At 33.5% G+C, this 18025-nt stretch overlaps 4 protein-coding genes and 1 long non-coding RNA gene across 5 annotated transcripts; 2 read left to right on the forward strand and 3 right to left on the reverse strand.

Moving 5' to 3' along the window:
• Window positions 1–30: 30 nt before the first annotated feature.
• Window positions 31–3700, reverse strand: LOC110229231 (flocculation protein FLO11). Its single transcript, XM_021028961.1, has 5 exons — window positions 2924–3700; window positions 2710–2827; window positions 2095–2209; window positions 565–1698; window positions 31–484 (listed from the first exon to the last, which is right to left on the reverse strand). Exons 1-5 carry the CDS (start codon window positions 3114–3116, stop codon window positions 221–223), a joined length of 1824 nt encoding a protein of 607 aa, XP_020884620.1. The 5' UTR covers window positions 3117–3700; the 3' UTR covers window positions 31–220.
• A 1480-nt stretch (window positions 3701–5180) lies between these two features.
• Window positions 5181–7422, forward strand: LOC110229402. The gene is made up of 4 exons (XR_002332817.1): window positions 5181–5352; window positions 5432–5482; window positions 5876–5963; window positions 7167–7422. It is a non-coding gene; the product is annotated as an uncharacterized LOC110229402 (long non-coding RNA).
• Window positions 7423–12030: 4608 nt separating this feature from the next.
• LOC9315908 (protein EARLY FLOWERING 4) lies at window positions 12031–12719 on the reverse strand. Its single transcript, XM_002881648.2, has one exon. It carries the CDS (start codon window positions 12631–12633, stop codon window positions 12289–12291), a length of 345 nt encoding a protein of 114 aa, XP_002881694.1. The 5' UTR covers window positions 12634–12719; the 3' UTR covers window positions 12031–12288.
• A 2330-nt stretch (window positions 12720–15049) lies between these two features.
• On the forward strand, window positions 15050–16942 carry LOC9317761. The gene is given in 2 exon segments (XM_021027106.1): window positions 15050–16699; window positions 16701–16942. Coding segments are annotated over 2 exon segments (1674 nt in total). The 5' UTR covers window positions 15050–15094; the 3' UTR covers window positions 16770–16942.
• A 56-nt stretch (window positions 16943–16998) lies between these two features.
• LOC9315909 lies at window positions 16999–17841 on the reverse strand. Its single transcript, XM_021027107.1, has 3 exons — window positions 17711–17841; window positions 17225–17444; window positions 16999–17136 (listed from the first exon to the last, which is right to left on the reverse strand). The coding sequence occupies exons 2-3, from the start codon at window positions 17442–17444 to the stop codon at window positions 17075–17077; spliced, it is 282 nt and encodes a 93-aa protein (XP_020882766.1). The 5' UTR covers window positions 17711–17841; the 3' UTR covers window positions 16999–17074.
• Between the last annotated feature and the right edge of the window lie 184 nt (window positions 17842–18025).

Below are 18025 nucleotides of genomic sequence, written 5' to 3' on the forward strand. Positions count from 1 at the left end.
TTGAAAAGTGGTTAATATCTTCAACCAATCTGTTAAAGGATCATCCAATTTAGGGTTAAAACGTAGAGACGAGAGTGGAGAGGTTTACATAAAACGTCAAAACGCTACTTCACATATCATCATCATCAAACTCGTGTGATAATAAAAACTCACAAACAATAAAGAAAAGAGATTCTCAAAGGTGAACGTTTTACAAAAGGCTTTTCTTTTCTTTCTTCCTTCATCTCCCTTGTAAGCTTGCAGGGGACCTGCAACCTCTCTCGCTGCCTGCGTCGTCTTCCTTTTCACTTGCCTCTAAGCAAATGCCATTGTTGTTGCAGACACTGATCTCTGAGCTTGCGTTGCTGCTTGTTGCCAGAGGAGAAGAATCTGAAACATTCATCGGTCTACCACGTGTATGTCCAGACCTCACACTGTACATTGATGATGCTGGAATGTTCGTCATTAGTGGTCTCAGATTCCCTGGAATAGTTCTACGTATGTCCTGTTTTCATCAAAACGTTTGATCATCAGTTAAACACAATTCCCACCACTGTTGAACAGAGAAGAGAGAGAGGTACATACCATATGCCTTATTGCCATATCAAGGGACTTCTTGGAGAGCGTTCTTCCAAATCCTGCACTGTCTGGTGATGAAGACTTTGCAGACAAGTTACCATGAGGAGAACCCTTGTCATCTGATCTGGGAGGAGCAAGTTTCCGCATGTTTATTACTCTCTCCACCATTTTTGTTCCCATCATCACCGGGCTAACATTGTCACTGGCTTTGGAATATCCACGATTAACCGCAGGAACAGAGCTACCACTAGAGTACATTGGTGCTCTTCCTCTTGATGGTGAACATGATTGCCTTCTTGGTCTTCCTCCTGGAGGACCCCCTGGCTCAACTGAACCAGAACGAGGGCTTGGAGCTCCAGGTCTGCCTCTTGTCGCTGAAAGTGGCCTTTCGGGTAATGTTGTCCTTAGATTTGGAGGAGTTTCTAATGAGAAACCAGGCATGTCTGATGGCTTCCATGGTCTTGACCTCACTGTAGGAGATGCTGCACGAGATAAAGCAGGGTTCTTAGATGGTGTTGGCATAGGCTTTGCTGGCGCTGGAGAAGAAGGCTTAATTTGGGATATTGTGGGCTTTGCTGTAGTAGTTGTAGCACTTGCAGAAGCAATTGGACGGCGAGTTGGTGTAGATGACCTTGATATGGTTTTAGATGGAGGAAGTGTGGGTCTTGAAGTTGGTGTTGAAGATCTGGCAGTAGATCTTGACAGAGGTGTTGTGGACCTTGAAGGACCTGCAGATTTTGTGGCGGTGCTGGGGGTAGATCTAGTTGCTGAACTAGCAGATCTAGCAGTTGAAATAGTCGGCTTAGATGCAGTCGGTGTGAGCCTAGATGATAAACTAGTTGACCTACTCATAGGAGTGGGCTTAGTTGTTGCAGATACTGTGGACCTAGAATTAGTCAAAGAAGGTCGAGTAGTTGAGGAGACAGTAGCTCGCGAAGTGGGTGTTGAAGGCCTTGAGGATTTTGAATTTGTCGTCAGTGTTGATGATCTTCCAGTGGGTGTGGCAGGTCTTGATCCAGGTCCTCCAGACGATGAAGGTCTTCGACTTGCTCCACTTGAAGAGCTCAATCCAGGAGAAGAAGTTTGTTGTCTAGATGTTAGATGGTTCCTTGCAGCAGGCTCTGTTGAGGAATTCGCCAGCTACAACAAATAATTCATAGGTTACCGTAACGAAGTGATTCCAAATATAAAAAAAGTTCAGAGATCGAACAATTATGCTACTGAAAATACAAGAATCTGATTTGGGATATGTATTTCTTGTATCAAACTTATGCTACTGAAAATGCGCTACTCTAAGAAAAATCCAGAGCAACATCACACATAACAATTAAGTATAAATCCAATTTACTAGTGAAAATCATGAAACTTGAGATGTAAACATCACAGACTGATGCGGCAGGTTAACCAGTAGTGGCGGTTCAAAACAACAATATCAGCAAAGCTTTATTTTAACACTGGTTGCACTACTTTAGGCTGTTTATCTAGTATCCAGGAGTTGATAAAAAAGGTCAGAACACTAAGCAATAACATTCTTACCCTAGAAGTCAATGTAGCCGGGCGACTCTTTGAATCACCAGTCTGACTCATCATAGTCCTATGTGATTCCATCTCCAGCGATGGAAATAGAGGAGTACCTGGAGGAGTCAGAAGCCTTCGAAAGACAAGGAGAAGTTAGGGTGGAAATGATAAACAGATAATACATTGTTCAAGAAAGCATATGAATGTCTAAAAAGAGATAACAGATATGCTGCCTCATTCACAAAGATGATGAACAGTTAACGCAGCAAAATTCTACACTTGATAAGGATTCAGTGCAAGACTCACCCACCTTGCAAACAAAGGGTGCCAAATTCTGACGCCAAATTCGAGTCTATCAGATGCAACACATGCCTTATATAGACAATGATGAAATGTGAAGAAACAGCACAATTCCAAGGAAACAAAACTACGAGGTTGCATACATCAATTAACAACAATACTACCACATATATATATCACTTCAAAAACACTATACTATCACAAAGAATACTTAAACCGGTTGCACTTAAGGTGGCTGAGAAAATTCAAATCATCACCGGTGAATATGTTCACATACTGAAATTATGAACCATAGCGTCGCAACACGAAAAATTGAGATAAAAAAAAAGTTACCATTCATAGTCATTTTTATCGCCTTCAGAATTAAGAAAATCATCAGGAGCAGCTGTCTTCCGAGGTGGTGGAGCACCACTTGAGATGTTAAACACCGGTGAAGTTCCAGGCTTTGAACCTAACAAACCAAACCCCATCAAGAACTAATCAACCTCCTAGACCAAATCAGAAACATGATTCCACAAAATTAGAAAGAAAAAAACATATTACATACCTAATGGAGATTCAAACTCATCAGGGTTATTGTTAAGAAGGAGATTATCCTGCTCTTTCTCACGCCGTCTCATCTCAAGAAACAAAGAAAGCTCTTCATCTTTCTCAGCCATCATAGAAGCCCTAAGCTGTTGCCTTTGCCTCTCTGCTGAATCCAGCAAAAGAGACTCTTTTGCCCTAAAACTTCGATTCATTGCTCACCAAACTTACAACAGATCAAAGAGAGACTAACTTAGCTTCCAATTTACTCCCAACGGACCTATAATCTAAAAAGTTAAATTATTGTCTATAAACTTAAAAAAAATTGAAGAACCCAAAACGAAAAATCGAAACTTTCACAAGCTTAACTTGCAACACATTTTTCAGAAATTTCCCATTTGTAAGTTAAGTAGAAAGGAAGAAGAAAAAAGGGGAAAGTTAACTTTTTTTTTTTAATAGAAGGAAGAAGATACGAGCTTTCTTCTCAAAGAAACCGCCATTGTCGAGGAACGGAGCTCAAGACCCTAGCCCAACTACAGTTAACGGAGAAAAAAACCCAGGAGCAGAAAATAAAAACCTAACAGAGAAAGAGAGAGATTTTGGGAGATCGAGGGAGAGAGAGATTGAGGAGGAATTGGGAGAGAGAAGAGAGAAAGTGTGAAGAGGAGTGGCATTGAGTGTAATTATTGAGCTTTGAGATCGGTTAAATTGGAAACTTTCATAAGCTCAAAAAAAAAAAAAAAAAGTTTATTTTGATGAGAAATTTTTTCAGTGACGGGACATGACATCTGGACTGGTACCTAATGTGTTATCAATTGTTTCTATCGCTTGAAGCCTAAGGATTCTCTCTGCTCTTCTTCTATTTTTTATTTTTTGTAATGTGTTACTCAATGATTATTCCAATGTTTTTTTGTTTGTTTTTTTAAGATTATACTAGGATCGGACCCGGACGTACGTCCGGGGTTATGTTAACATAGAATTTTATGAATTAAAAAATTAATGTATTTAGGTTGTGTGTGTTTGTTGGGGAAACAAACTTGACATGATTACGTTAATTGTGAATATATTAGAGAGATGTTATAATTGGAAAATAATGTATGGTAAACATAGGTATCATGTGTGTAAGAATGTATGTTTGTAGTGTATGTATTAAAAAATAGTTGGAGTTTGGATGGTAAAAAAAGAAAGTAGGATGTGATAATACGTTTCGTATTGGACATATATAGCATAGGTTCAACAGATTAAAAGATATTATCAGAAAACATAATATTCTTTCGTATACAATATTTTATATTTTTGTATACAACATTTAGGGTTTGACAATTATAACCGTTACTCGTATTCGATCCTTATGGTAATTACAAAATCTTGGGGTCTTTTTATTGGAGCCTCAAGAACCCGAATAATTTTTTTTAAGTTTGTACGCTTGATAAGTCAAGTTTCATACTCCTTCTAATCTCAAATCATTTGGTATTTATATAGATGACTCTGAGCCATTGTCAAAATTTCTTAGCAATGTGGGACATTGAAAACACACTTTTTACAATGATTGAATCTTATCTTTCCGTTTTTAAAAATTCAAATCACAATATATGCAGAACGAATATATTTTTATTGACCATATGTATTGTTATAGTCAATAGTTTTCTAAGTTATAGTCAATAAGTTCGTGCGGGAAAAATGTTTTATTAATGTATTTTTATATAGTTTCGATTAAGTATAAACATATATTTTTGTTGTGATAGTGAATTATATAATAGCATATATATCATAAACTTAGCATAATAATTGTAAAATTATGTTTAGGTTTTAAAGATAAGTTGGTGCGTAAGTTTTTATTTTATGTTTGATTAGTTTTAAATTTAGAATTGAAAGTTGAGTTTTAAAAATTATTTAGTGTTAGATTTACATAAAAGTTTGTGTTTAATTTTAATATATAGTTTGGTGCATACCTAAAATTTGAACAGTTGGAGAAGGTATGCGTGTAAGAGTTATAATAGAAATGTTAAAATTTGGAAGAATATGATATTCTAAAATTTGTAAATTAAATATTTGATAATGCAATATATTTATTTATAAATTATTATTTGGTACTTCAAAAAACATTTTCAACCGAAAATGTAAATTACTGACCCAATAGTGAATACAAAAAAAAACTTGTTTCTGGGCCGAGTATAATGGTAATGTTGACCCAATTATAAAGGCTCGTTTAACCCATTTAATATTTTCGTATACATATATTAATATTTAGTCTATCAATGAATTTAAATTTATTTATTTGGACATGCATTTTATTTTTTAGAGCAATCGTGTCTTATCTAAACAAAAACTCACCGAACAAAAAGGGGAAAATGGTTTGATCGAAGAATCAATTCCGAAATTCTCATATAATTCAGCTATATCGTCTCCGTTTATACTCTGTGTTTTGCAAATTGTGAATTCTTTAAAGAGGTAAGCTTATTATTGAATCAGATTTATACCTTTTCTGGTTTTTAATATGTCGATTCAATTATGTGATTTTCTTAAAAAGTTTGAATAGAGATCTTCGCCAAGGACTGTCAAGAAGCTAGATCTTCGATGGGTAAGTATTGTCAATCGAATATATATATATATATATATATATATATATATATATATATATATATATATATATATTTTTACTGTATTTTATCACAGAATGCGAATTGTTTTCCTGTAGTTTTAACTTGTTATCTACCAAACCAAGATGAACATTAAATTTTCTTGTGTAACTTGCTATTTTTCTGAAATCCGTTGATTTTTAACAGTAGAATATGTTACCTAATAAGAGTGGTAATTAGTGAAGTTTCTACATAGATTTTAATTTACTACAATATAATGAGGTTCGCAGAAGAAGAGTATAAACATAGGGAAAAAAATTGATATGGTTATTAGAAAACAATAGCTATTACCAAATCATCCTAATCATGTATTAAACAAACTTAAATGTATTCAGGTGAAGCTTCATTTGCGAGTAACATAAGAATATGGAGGAGGCTATCACGTTTTGTCATTAGAGCTATTAAGAAATCCTTATGTAAAAGGTTAGTGAGATCGTAATTTATACACATTTATTTTTTAGATTTGCATATTTACCTATTGTTATTGAGTCTAATTGTGTTAACTTCATATAGAATACTTTGTTTTGCCCCACTATATTAAAATCAGAGTAATAAATAAGAGATGCAAAGTACTAAAAATTCTGCTATCGTTTGATATGCAATAATCATTTCTATTACTTCCTGTAAATGAAATGGTTAACTTCATATGGCTAAAGAATCTCAAAAATTTTAGGAAAAACAAAATTAAGCTGTTTTAAATATAAGGTTTCAGATTCTCAAAAAATAAAATAAAAAACTAAAATACTTTGTTCGAAAAGTTTTATAAAAATATAGAGTCTCTAAGATTAAAAGCAACAACATTTCTTCTACTCAAAATGATTTGAGTACTAACACCAACAGTGGAAACATTCTCGTCAAATCCAGCTTTTAAATGTAAACACAAAAAGAACAAAATTGTCGTTTTAGTAAAACAGAGTTTGATAAAACACAAAATGTTTTTTTTTTTTTATTATTAACTTCAACTTACCATTCAAAGTAGATCCAAAAGCTGGAAATCTACACATAAACAAAATGTCTCCTATGAGAGTAACACCTACAATACACGAAAGAAAGAAATACAAATGAGCACATTAAGTTTGGAAAACTCCAAACCAAGAAGCTAGATAACACAAAATGTTATCTCTTACAGTAAATCTCGGTCAAAAACCATAGTCCTAAAAGATTAGTGATACCAAGATTTCCAGCCATTATTAGAAATGTGAAATGAAGAGCAAAAGATTACGAAAATTTTGAATGATAAGTGAAAATGGTTGGTAGTCCACTTAACTATTTATAGGAAAATAAGGTCGGCTAACTATTTTTAGGGTTAGACCTTAAAATCAAAATGATATATTTGCGAATCCGAATCTTGAATTAATATTCAAGGTATATGCTCGATTTGAAAGGATTAGAATATAAAGTTATGTTTATATTTGGAAAATTTAATAACTGAAATCATATCGCATTGATATCAACCCTCAGATTTGGATATTTTGTTAACTATTTTATGATTTCGTTTGAATATTTACTAAAGTTATGAATTATCCTTCTTTACTATTGGAAATTAATTAGATTCGTTGTTATTGAAATCTCTTTAAATCATAACTAACATTTTTGGTTTGGCATTAATTTCGGTAATAATTTCAGAAAATCTCCAATAAAAACATTCGATAATTCCCAACCGAATAGTTGGAGCCCAGGATCCCCCGGATCCGCGTGTTTATCCGCCCCAAAAGCCATGAATCCGACCCAAAAGCCCAAGATCCGCGTGTTTATGTCTTTCAAATTATCAGATTTACCCTTTTACGATTTTATTGTTTATTTTTGGAATGCAAAAATTCTAATGGCATTCATCGTAATATTTTTACCAAAATAAGGTTCTTTATTATCTAATCCTTCCCAATTAATAGAATAGATTGTCAGAGTTTTGAATGGAATATGTTATATATTCTTCAACCATTGAAACACGACTTACTCGAAATTGATCAATGATCTTGAGTTTATTATATTATAATCCCGTTTGTTGAACCATAAATAGTGTTCGGAGTGGTAAGACCTTTGTTGAATCTGATTATTAAATTTGAAAACTATAGAGACCTAACTATTAAGTTTATTTCAATTGGAAATTAGGTTTCCTCAAATTATTAGGTCTTAATCTGTCATTAAGTACCTACTGATTAGGTAACATACTAAATTTCTAGTTTTAGAAATGATTTTAAGCTTAAATATTCTAAGAAAAATATTATTTTTAAGCTCATTATTGGCAATTGTATTTTGGGAGGGGTTGACATTTTGAAAAGTTGGTGGATTGGATTGTTGTTCAATTGGTTATTAACTCACTTAAAACACTATTGAGTTCTGGAGTCTAATTTATATCTTTGATCTGAAGATCGGGCGGACGTTTATCGATCATCGCTGCAAAGAAAGGGTGATAGTTAAGAGTGTCTTTTAGTTTTTGGTAAAAAATTCCGGTTTACCATGCTCAAACAAAGTATAAACTAATTTGGTATCACTTCGTTAGATTAGTTTTGGAGTATGGAGTGTCAGTGCATGAGACGAATTCGTATAGTCATAATCCAACAAAAATGTTGAGAAATGTTGTAATATATGGTAAAATGTGGTTGTGTGCAACATCATTTGGAATTCTAGACTTAAGTATCGGATTCACCATCGTATATGGGAAGATATGATTGTGATTAGTGTCCAAGTGAGAGATTATTAAGTTGTGAAACCTAATATTTTTGGACATGTTATTGACTCGACGATTGGATCATAAGTTGATAGACATGAACGGTTAGGTTGATGTGAGGTTGGAAGAGGTGTTCATCCCAAGGGTTAAAAGGGTCAGAAACTTAAGAGATAAACTTGTGAATTGTCCAAAAAGATAAACAAAGTGAATCCCATGCAAGTTTGATTACTGGTTTAAAACTATTGGGTTTGGATTTGAAATGGGTTTAAGACACAATGGTCGAGACTTTAGGCCACAATAAGAATTAACGGTCGATGTTGCTAATTTAGAATACACTGCACCTTCATTTGTCTTTCTTCCCTAGGCTCTAGGCAAGCGATTAGCTCTGCTATGTAATCTTCTTCTTGAGGAAAAAGAAAAGCTCATTTAAGAAATTCTGTGAACAAAAAGGTTTACATAACTTAATCTGATGAAAGAAAAAAGGAAAAAAAAAACAATGGTCCAACAAGACAAAAGAATATAAAAGGACATATATTTCTCCAACGATTTATATGGTCAAGGGCATGTACAATGTCATTGTCACCACCATCATATAAGTGATGAACACCATCATGCTGAAAACAAAGTATTTGGAGAAGACAAAGCCAGTAGTTGTCAAAATGGTACAGAGAATTTTGTCATAAATGAAGTATTATTTCATGAAAACGTTGAAGATAGATTTGATTGTGTGCTGTATTTCCTAAAACCCCGAGTATATAAGTTAGTTCGAAATTCGTATAATCACATAATCTTTAATATGTCAATTACATATAATGAAACATGGAATATGAAAATTCATCCTCTTCTATAGAAAGAGTCAACAATATAAATGAAAATGTATACTCAATAACATCAACATTTGATGTTCACCACAGTCCATAATACTTCTTTTTTTTTTTTTTTGCTTTTCCTTTCCATCATGGGAAAGAAAACTGACAGAAACCAAATGAGAAAGAGAAACTGCTTAATTACATCAACTCCAACAAGCACTATAGTCTTCCGAGCCGGACAAACCCCATCAGGCCCAAGTAGTTTTCTTTCGATTGTGTGTGTTTAGTTTGATACTAATGTGACCTCTGTTTTTCAATCATTTCGACCATCATTTTTTTCTCTACTTAGATTAAGTTTGTAATGGTTTTGAATCATTTTTTGTATGGAACTTTTTTCTTAAGAAAAACAAAATTCTTAATGCACAAAAAAAAAGAGAATATGTACAAAATAGCCAAATTTTTGAGGATAATTAAGAAAATAGCCATGAGTTACAGTCACTTGTCGGATCATGTCGGAAAACACATGTTATTACGTACATGCCATTTATAACATGTTTTTTTCTCGAATTACATGTGATAGAATAATATATCTTTTTTTATAATATTATTTTTTCGTATTACACGTTATTTATAAAGAGCACATGATATTTTTTGAAAAAACACTCTATCCAGTTTAATATCTCTCTATCATGTTATTTTGTAGTAATACACGTTTTTTATTATGATCACATGTGATTTCTTTAAAAAAAGATTCTTATTTTCTAGTAATTCACGGTTTTTATAAAGATCACATGTTATTTCTTTAAAAAAATATTCTATTCAAGTTTAATTTTTCCATAACAATGTTTTTCCATAGCATGTCTTTTAGTTAAATATAACATGTGAAATTTAGATCTTACGTGCTATTTTGAAAAATCTCACGAAACAATCTCGCCTACTGTTGATCTCAAAACAAACGGAGGATGGTTTTATTATTTCACATCCTCTGACAACGTGGGTCCATCGCTGTTTTCCGACAAAAACCTTTCTCTCTGCTAGTTTCCTAATTTATGTGTTTTATTTGGCTATTCACTAATATTACCCAAAGAAAAATCAAATTCCATGTTACAATGTGTCGTACATAATCTTCTTGTATATATACACTAGGATCGGACCCGCGGTCTACCGCGGGAGAATATTGGTTTACATACGTTGCGTTTAATATTGTGTGTGTTTTTAGTAGAACGAATCGTGTAGTATACTTATAAATATTCATAATAACGAATTGTAGAGAAAATGTAAAATTGTTTATAAATATACCCATCGTATTAATTATGATTTACAAAATAGAATTTTGTATTTTAAAATTCTAAAATTAGACGATTCATGGGAATTAGAGCAGTCAAAATAGGTCAAAAACCGCGGGTCGAGCCCACATCATCTCACTATGGGGCAGATTTGGGAAAATATATTAAACCCGCAAATAAGCAGGCCACATGGATTAATTCGCAGTGGGTCATAGGTTTAATCAGTTTTCATCCGCGGGTTGGCGGATCAGCCCGCATATTAGTATTTATTGATAAAATTATAATTTATTCAATATGTGGTAATTTAAACAAACTTTAATAGTATTTTGATTTATTTATTTATTTTAGTAGTATTTTAAATTTTGGTTACTTTCAAATTATTTAAACAAAATCCATGGACAATCCCGCAAATCCGCATACATTCGCGGGACGGGTTTGTATTTCATATATGCTACCCGCGGGTCGTGCAGACCGACTAACTACAAGTCAAAATATTTTTTGTCTATCGCAAAACGGACTTAACGGGACGAATCAACTCGCTTTGACAGTTCTAATGGGAATATTATTTAGTCATACAACAAAATGAAGTTTGGACATAGTAATAATAGAATATGTATCTTATTTGTTAGATGAGAGATTGAAAGATGAAGTATAATGATTAAAAATTAATTATTTTTTTCATGATTAACAAAATTTAATAAATACTTATCATCTTGTTGAATAATTCTAAAATCATATTCAAGAAATCTTTATAAATTGAAAATTAAACTTCTTTGGTAAGCTATAGGTATGAAAATATCATAATTTCGATTAATCTAATTAAATTAAAATTAGTTACATTGATTTCATATCTATTTAATTTACACGACCAAAATAAAAATATCTATTTAATTTACACGACCAAAATAAAAATATCAATTTAATTTATAAAACAGATGAGTTATTTGTGATAAATTTTCTAGAAATCTTTAGAAGCAAGTAAAATAGCTTTCAATTAATGATAAATAGCTAAAATGAGCGAAATTAATGACAAAAACGTTGATTGTTATGGAATTAGTCCCAAAAATATATGAACAAATTTATTATACGTAATTAATGTATAATATTGTTTGGAATATGCTTTTATTATTAGTTACCATAAGTACAATCAGATTTTATTTGATTTCCATAAATATTTGTTTTTATTTCAATTTTTCATTATTAATTCGAATTTATATTCCAAAAAAATTTCAAAGATCCGATTTCAGAATTTCGGGTCAATTTTCTGATTTTAACCCGACCCATTTTCAATTGTACTTCTTTTTTAATAGTATAGAGATACACACACAAAAAACAGCAAGAATTTGTTATTTTATGATGACTGAAGAAGTACTAGAAGTTAACAAGAAAAGGTTTGTAGTGAAATCGTGATTTTAATCGGTCACGGCATAGCACAACGCCAACCACTTTAAACCTCTTCATATGCAATTTTAATTCAAAAAAAGGTTTGATTTTTGACTGAATATATATTGTCACAACGTATACATTTTCTATGCGAGAGTTCTCTAATATACACACAGCCTTGTGAACAGTCACTAGAAAACAAATTGTATTTAACATGTCATACCAAATTGCATCACTAGGTGACAAAATTACTTACCCCAAGTTGCAACAATCTAACCACAAGCCTTCATTTATATCGAGGTCACATGAGAAAAGTCTCAAATCAGAATCAAACCAGAAAAAGATAAGTAATCTAATACCAATTCTTATTATTATCATTAGAGAAATTGCAGTAGAGACACATTGAAAAAGACTCAAAACCATAATTAAAATAACCCAATAGATGGGTTTGTTCCCACGGATTATTCTAACAACAATCATCATTGCAATAAAAACTAACATATAATAACTTTTTTTTTTATCATCCCTAGCTTGAACCGGACTGGTTCAAAATTCTCAAACCGGCCGGTCCAACTAAGAAGAAACAATTTGATTCGGGTTCATTAAGCTCTTGTTCCGGCAGCACCACCACCGTCGTGACCGTTCTTTCCACCGTGAAACCCCGATGAGAAACTAGTATTGAGATCAGAATACATGTTAACAACCTTGGAAATGTTTCCGTTGAGTTCTTGAATCAAAGCAACGTTCTTCGACATGTTATCAGCCATTCTCGATTGGTGATTGTCGTTGACTTGTTGAATCAGTGATCTGTTTCTGTCCAAAACTGATTGCACTTGTCTGAAATTCCGGTCAAGATTCTCCCACATCGCTGGATCTTCTCCTCCTCCTCCCTGCTCTGCTTCCTCCGCCACGTTCCTCCGCCGTTTCGTCTCGCCGTTCCTCTTCATAATAATTTTTAATTGTGTTTTGTTTTATTTTTTTTGACGTTTTGGATTTTCGAAGTCGAGAGAAATCAGATATTTATAGTAAATATCTTCTGATTAAAATTGGACACCGAGGCGAGTAAGTTCTGTTTCATCAACACTCGAATCATAGGAGCGTGTATCTCACGTAAACTTATCTATCTGATATTAAAGAACACGCGCGTGAGTGAAGTTTTGCAGTGATTGGGTGATAGGAATAAAGTACAGAGCTTTTAATGCACTTTTCTTGAATTTTTATTTAAATTAAAAAAGGGAGAGAGATAAGGATCTTATTGTAGAAATATCTAAAGATATTTATTGTAAAGTGAATAGTATATAGTAAAATCAGTGTTCAAGAAAGCGCTAGGCGCTAAGCGGGCGGTGACCCAGTGCCTAGCGCCTAGAACGTCTAATCGGGGCCTAGGCAATTTTTTAGGCGGTTTAGACGTTTATAACATAAAATATTATAAATATGATATTATATATAAAAGTTATATAAAATGTCTATATAAAACTAAAAATTATGAAATTATAAACAAAACTAGATAAAACATTTATTTATATTTATATTAAACAATATATAAATATGTATAACTATATATATAAATAAAACTCTAATTAAAATTGAAAAAAATACATTAAACAAGATCTATGTAACTTTAGGCGGTCAAGACGGTTATCTAGGCGTCGCATGAGAGCCTAGCGCCTAGTCGGGGCCTAGGCGACCGCCTAAACCGCTTTTTAGAACACTGAGTAAAATATGAATAAAATAGGGAAAAAGGTATATGGTGTACGACTTGCCACGGTGCAGGAACCAAATTCCTATACGGATGATCATCTCATGTTTCATGTCTAAATTTGCCTTTGATTTGGTCAGCGTTATTAACAACGCTAGAGAGTTTAACAACTCTTCTGGAGTACGATTTAGAAATTTTATATAATTATATGTTATATGTAGTGTTTTTGACATGTAATTAGTTCCAACTTCCACGTTTAGATAAACATTACAAGAGTGTTAAATTCTTAGAGAACAAACAACAAGAAGTCAAGAATCTATAAGAAACTTTTTAAAGTTAATTCCAAGCTTTATTTTATGGAAGATAAAGCTATAATAATAATCAGCAAGATATTTTTTTGTAGTAACATCAGAATTTGGTTCCAAGAACCTGGGCACTACCAAAATTAAAATTCCAAAGCACCACCGTGAAATCATGATTCTCCTCCCAACTTTGTTCTTCCATTACAAAACAACACTACTTTATTTCACTTTTTCTTAACCCTTCCATTTTCATCACTTTTCTCTAACAATTTATTTTCTTATAAAAAAAGAAAACAATTTCGACAACTAAATCTACCAAGAACAAGAATGGCCACATGATTTGGTTTTTAGTTTCAATCCATATCCTTAAATATCTAATTTATGTTGTTAATTACATCATTTCGACAGTTATATGATACAATCACCCTATAATGATTATGATTAAAAAGATGATGGTTTGCATAAATGATTCTAAACATCATGACAATGGTTAAGCTTGACAAGTACTTGCAAGCTGTTATATGAGCTGTAGTGTATACTTTTGTCAGTGTCTCCTTGTATCTGATCTTACACGCAGTCGAGAGCAAGATTCCAATAGTTTTATCCTTTACTCTGTTCACAAATCAAAGAGACAAACAAACTGTGAAATCAAGAAGAAGTAAACCAAACTATTCGGATTACTGACAAAGATTTTCAGAAGAGTTGCTTTAAAATCCAGGTTATCATTAAACACCAATGAGTAATGATGAAAAACATTTAAGTTTTTTTGACAGTACAGTTCTTAACCGCAACATTTTCCAAAACTGTTTCACAAATGAATCCACTAACTCGAAGAAACATGTGCCAGTTTAAACTTAGAATGGCCTTTTATAACACAATGAAATCTTGCCGGCTAAATCAAGAAGCAGATTGACAACAGGAAAATTAACCAAGAAAAAGGGCAAGTGGGTAACATCTAAATGGGGAGGTAAGTGGAAAGATTCAGAAATGGACTCACAATGGCTCTAACTTGCACCCAAATTCATAGAAGTACGGACAGCATGAACTAAGATCCACACATGCTGCATCAGCTTGTATTTCCAACCTTGTCCTGCATTTGGCTCAATAATTGATCACGAATATAGAATCTTGAAAAGTCATAAAATTCCAGAAATGACGAAAACTATAAGCAAAGAAAAGTTGATTCTTTATTTGTATGTAAAGAAGAACATTATTACCACTACAAAAGAAAAGAACATAAATCCACTATGTTTTCACGTTAAGGATCTAATAACCAAAACTAGAAGAATAGTTTTCGAATCAAATTTTCATATTTATATTGGAAAACTGTTAAGAGCTTGATATCCTGTATTACAAATATTTTTAAGAAAAAACATATAAAAAGAATAAAGAAAGGCTAACACATTCATGGATACTAACGGTGGATTTCATGAGGTGGAAAAGGATGGTAAACTGTTTTTGGTATACCATCACCCCAAATATTGCCCCATACCCGAAACACAGACCCTAACCTCCTCCGTTGACCTTCCATTTCAACCTCTTTTCTTATGCCCTAATGTACGATGGTGGAATACCAATTCTTCCCCCGAGTACGTCTTCCCTACAACAACGGATTCCAATGATCATCATGTACTTCCTTTGTTTTGGTGCAACAATAAAGAATTTGATATCGATGGTGGGTGCGACATGTGTGAAGGCTCAAATTTCGGCACAGACTATTACTTTTGTATCATTTATGATGAAAAATTCCACAGAGAATGCGTCCAGTCTCCTCTTAAAATCAAGCACCCTTACCACCCTGAGCATTCTCTCCAACTTTCCTTTCATTTTTTCTCCAATATTGAGTGTTTATGTTGTAGAAGAAGAGCATATATGTTGGTTTATCATTGTACCATATGTCAGGCTTATATGCATCCAACATGTGCGATGAAGCCAATACCCTTTATTATAGACCAACCAAAAAAGCATGACCATCCTCTTACATTTTTCCCCAGACAAACTTCATTAACTTGTAACGTTTGTGGTTTATTGAGAAAAATTTATCCCACCTACGTTTGTCTCAGATGCAACTTTGTAGCTCATAATGATTGTATGAATTTTCCACGCATCATGAAGATATCACGTCATCACCATCGTATCTCCTACCTTTCTTCTCTTCCATCTAGAGAACGGTCTTGTGGTGTTTGTCGACTAATTATTAACAGTGATTATGGTGCATATACTTGTGACAAGTGTAGTAATTATGGTGTTCATCCAATATGTGCTACTGGAAAGGATGTGTGGGATGGAAAAGAACTCGAAGGTGTACTAGAAGAAGATGATATAACACAAGATGATGGGCCGTTCAAGATGATATTTGAAGGATTGATACTTCACTTTCTTCATGACCATCATCTCAGGCTAGAGAGCATCATACTTTATGACGAAAATAAAATTTGTCAAGCGTGTATCCTTCCGATCTATGAAGGTAACTTCTATTCTTGTATGGAGTGTGAGTTCATCCTCCATGAAACATGTGCTAAGGCTCCCCGTAGAATTCAACATGCGTTACATCCTCATCAACTTACACTAGAATATTTCAGTAAAAGATGTTATGCTTGTGATCGTGAATGTTATGGCTTTGTCTATTATTGTAGCATAGAGGGATGCTACTTCAATCTAGATGTAAGGTGTGCTTCAACTTCTGAGCCGTTTGATTACAAAGGTCATGAACATCCTTTGTTCCTAGCTTTAGACCCAGAAGTAGAACCCATATGTCACGTATGCGAAACGAAATGTCAAAAACAATTAAATTGCATCAAATGCAATTTTATTGTATGTTTCAAGTGCGCAACCTTACCATACAAAGCAAGGTATACGTATGACACACATTTTCTCACATCTTCATGTGGTGAAAAAGTACTTGAGAAAGATTGGTGTGAGGCGTGCGAACGTAATTTAAAAGATACCAACACAAAAGTGTTCTACTGGTGCAACGAGTGCTACACCACTTTTCATATTAATTGCTTATTTGAATGGCGAACCAATTGTCAAACCCGGTAAATTTCTCAATAGTTGGGCGAAGAATGTTCAAATTCTTTAGAAATGTAAGTTTTATCTACCACTAAGCTATATTTGCATGAACCCTTGAAAAATATTCGAAAAAGGCTACCACATCACATGTTATATGAAGTTTATTTTAAGGCTTTTGTAAAGATATAAGAGCATTGAGTGTATTAACTATCCATGTAAATAAAGTGTAATTCTCTTTGTACTTTTGGCTTCTTGATCTGTTAAGTGTTGGCTTTGATGATTTAGAATGAGAAAGCTAATTTAGGCAAATCATGAGGGCAGAGAATAGATAAAATAGGTAACTAGTAAAGAAACAAAACATTTTCTAATAAACAACTAAGAATCAGAGTCCTCTGGATCCTCCACTGAAGATTCCGCTTGCTCTTCTTCTTCTCCTACTGCATTATCATCAAAATTGTTGAACTTTTCAGACAAAAAAAAAACACAATAATGTAGGACAAGAAGATGAAACACAAAGAGACACACCTTCGACTTCTAGTTCCCTAAGAATAGCATTAAACTGATTTCTCAATTCACGCAATTCCACAAGAGCTCTTTGAATCCGCTGAATGAGATGATTTTCTTCTGGAGGAGCTGCATCGGCGGCGATCATCACCGGCCGGCGTCGAGAAGCCGAAGGAGGAGCTTCGTCGTATAATGGAGGGTCAACAACAACTGGTTTTGGAACAGCATCACTCTCTTCCATCTACAACAACAGTGACAAATTCAAACAAATGTGTAAGCTTTTTCAAAAACTGAGAGACCCCAAATATCAAAATTACAGCTTCAATTGACCTAATTTCATCAATAGAAATCGATTACATATCATAAAACAAAGACCCATCAATCGAATTTTAACAATGCGCTTCTGCGATTTCGAAAGGTACTCAATTTCTTTCTAGGGTTTATCAAATGTAGGTAACACGAAACACAAAGCGAACTGATAGAGACGACGAAAGATAGAGACTTTACCGGAGAAAATGTTATTATTGATCGGCGGGGAGATTATAGTAGAGCGACAGAGAGGAGTCGCGGCTGCGAAGAAGAGACAGACTCGAGTGTTGTTTAAAAGACAGAACAGAGAAGATGATGGCCACTGCATAATAATAATTCAGGTTTTCTCTATTTAACCAATACCAAAACCGAACCGAACCATCTCGGTTCAATTTGATTCAAATGTCACAACACCTGGTTTAGATCTTATGAAAAATAAGGTTCTTATAAATACACTTTGGGATTAAATGATGACAAAAGTTGAGTTGAAGAAAATTTTATAAGAATTATTAC

Source organism: Arabidopsis lyrata (genome assembly GCF_000004255.2).
Source record: "Arabidopsis lyrata subsp. lyrata unplaced genomic scaffold ARALYscaffold_4, whole genome shotgun sequence".
In the NCBI taxonomy this organism is placed as follows: Eukaryota; Viridiplantae; Streptophyta; class Magnoliopsida; order Brassicales; family Brassicaceae; genus Arabidopsis; species Arabidopsis lyrata.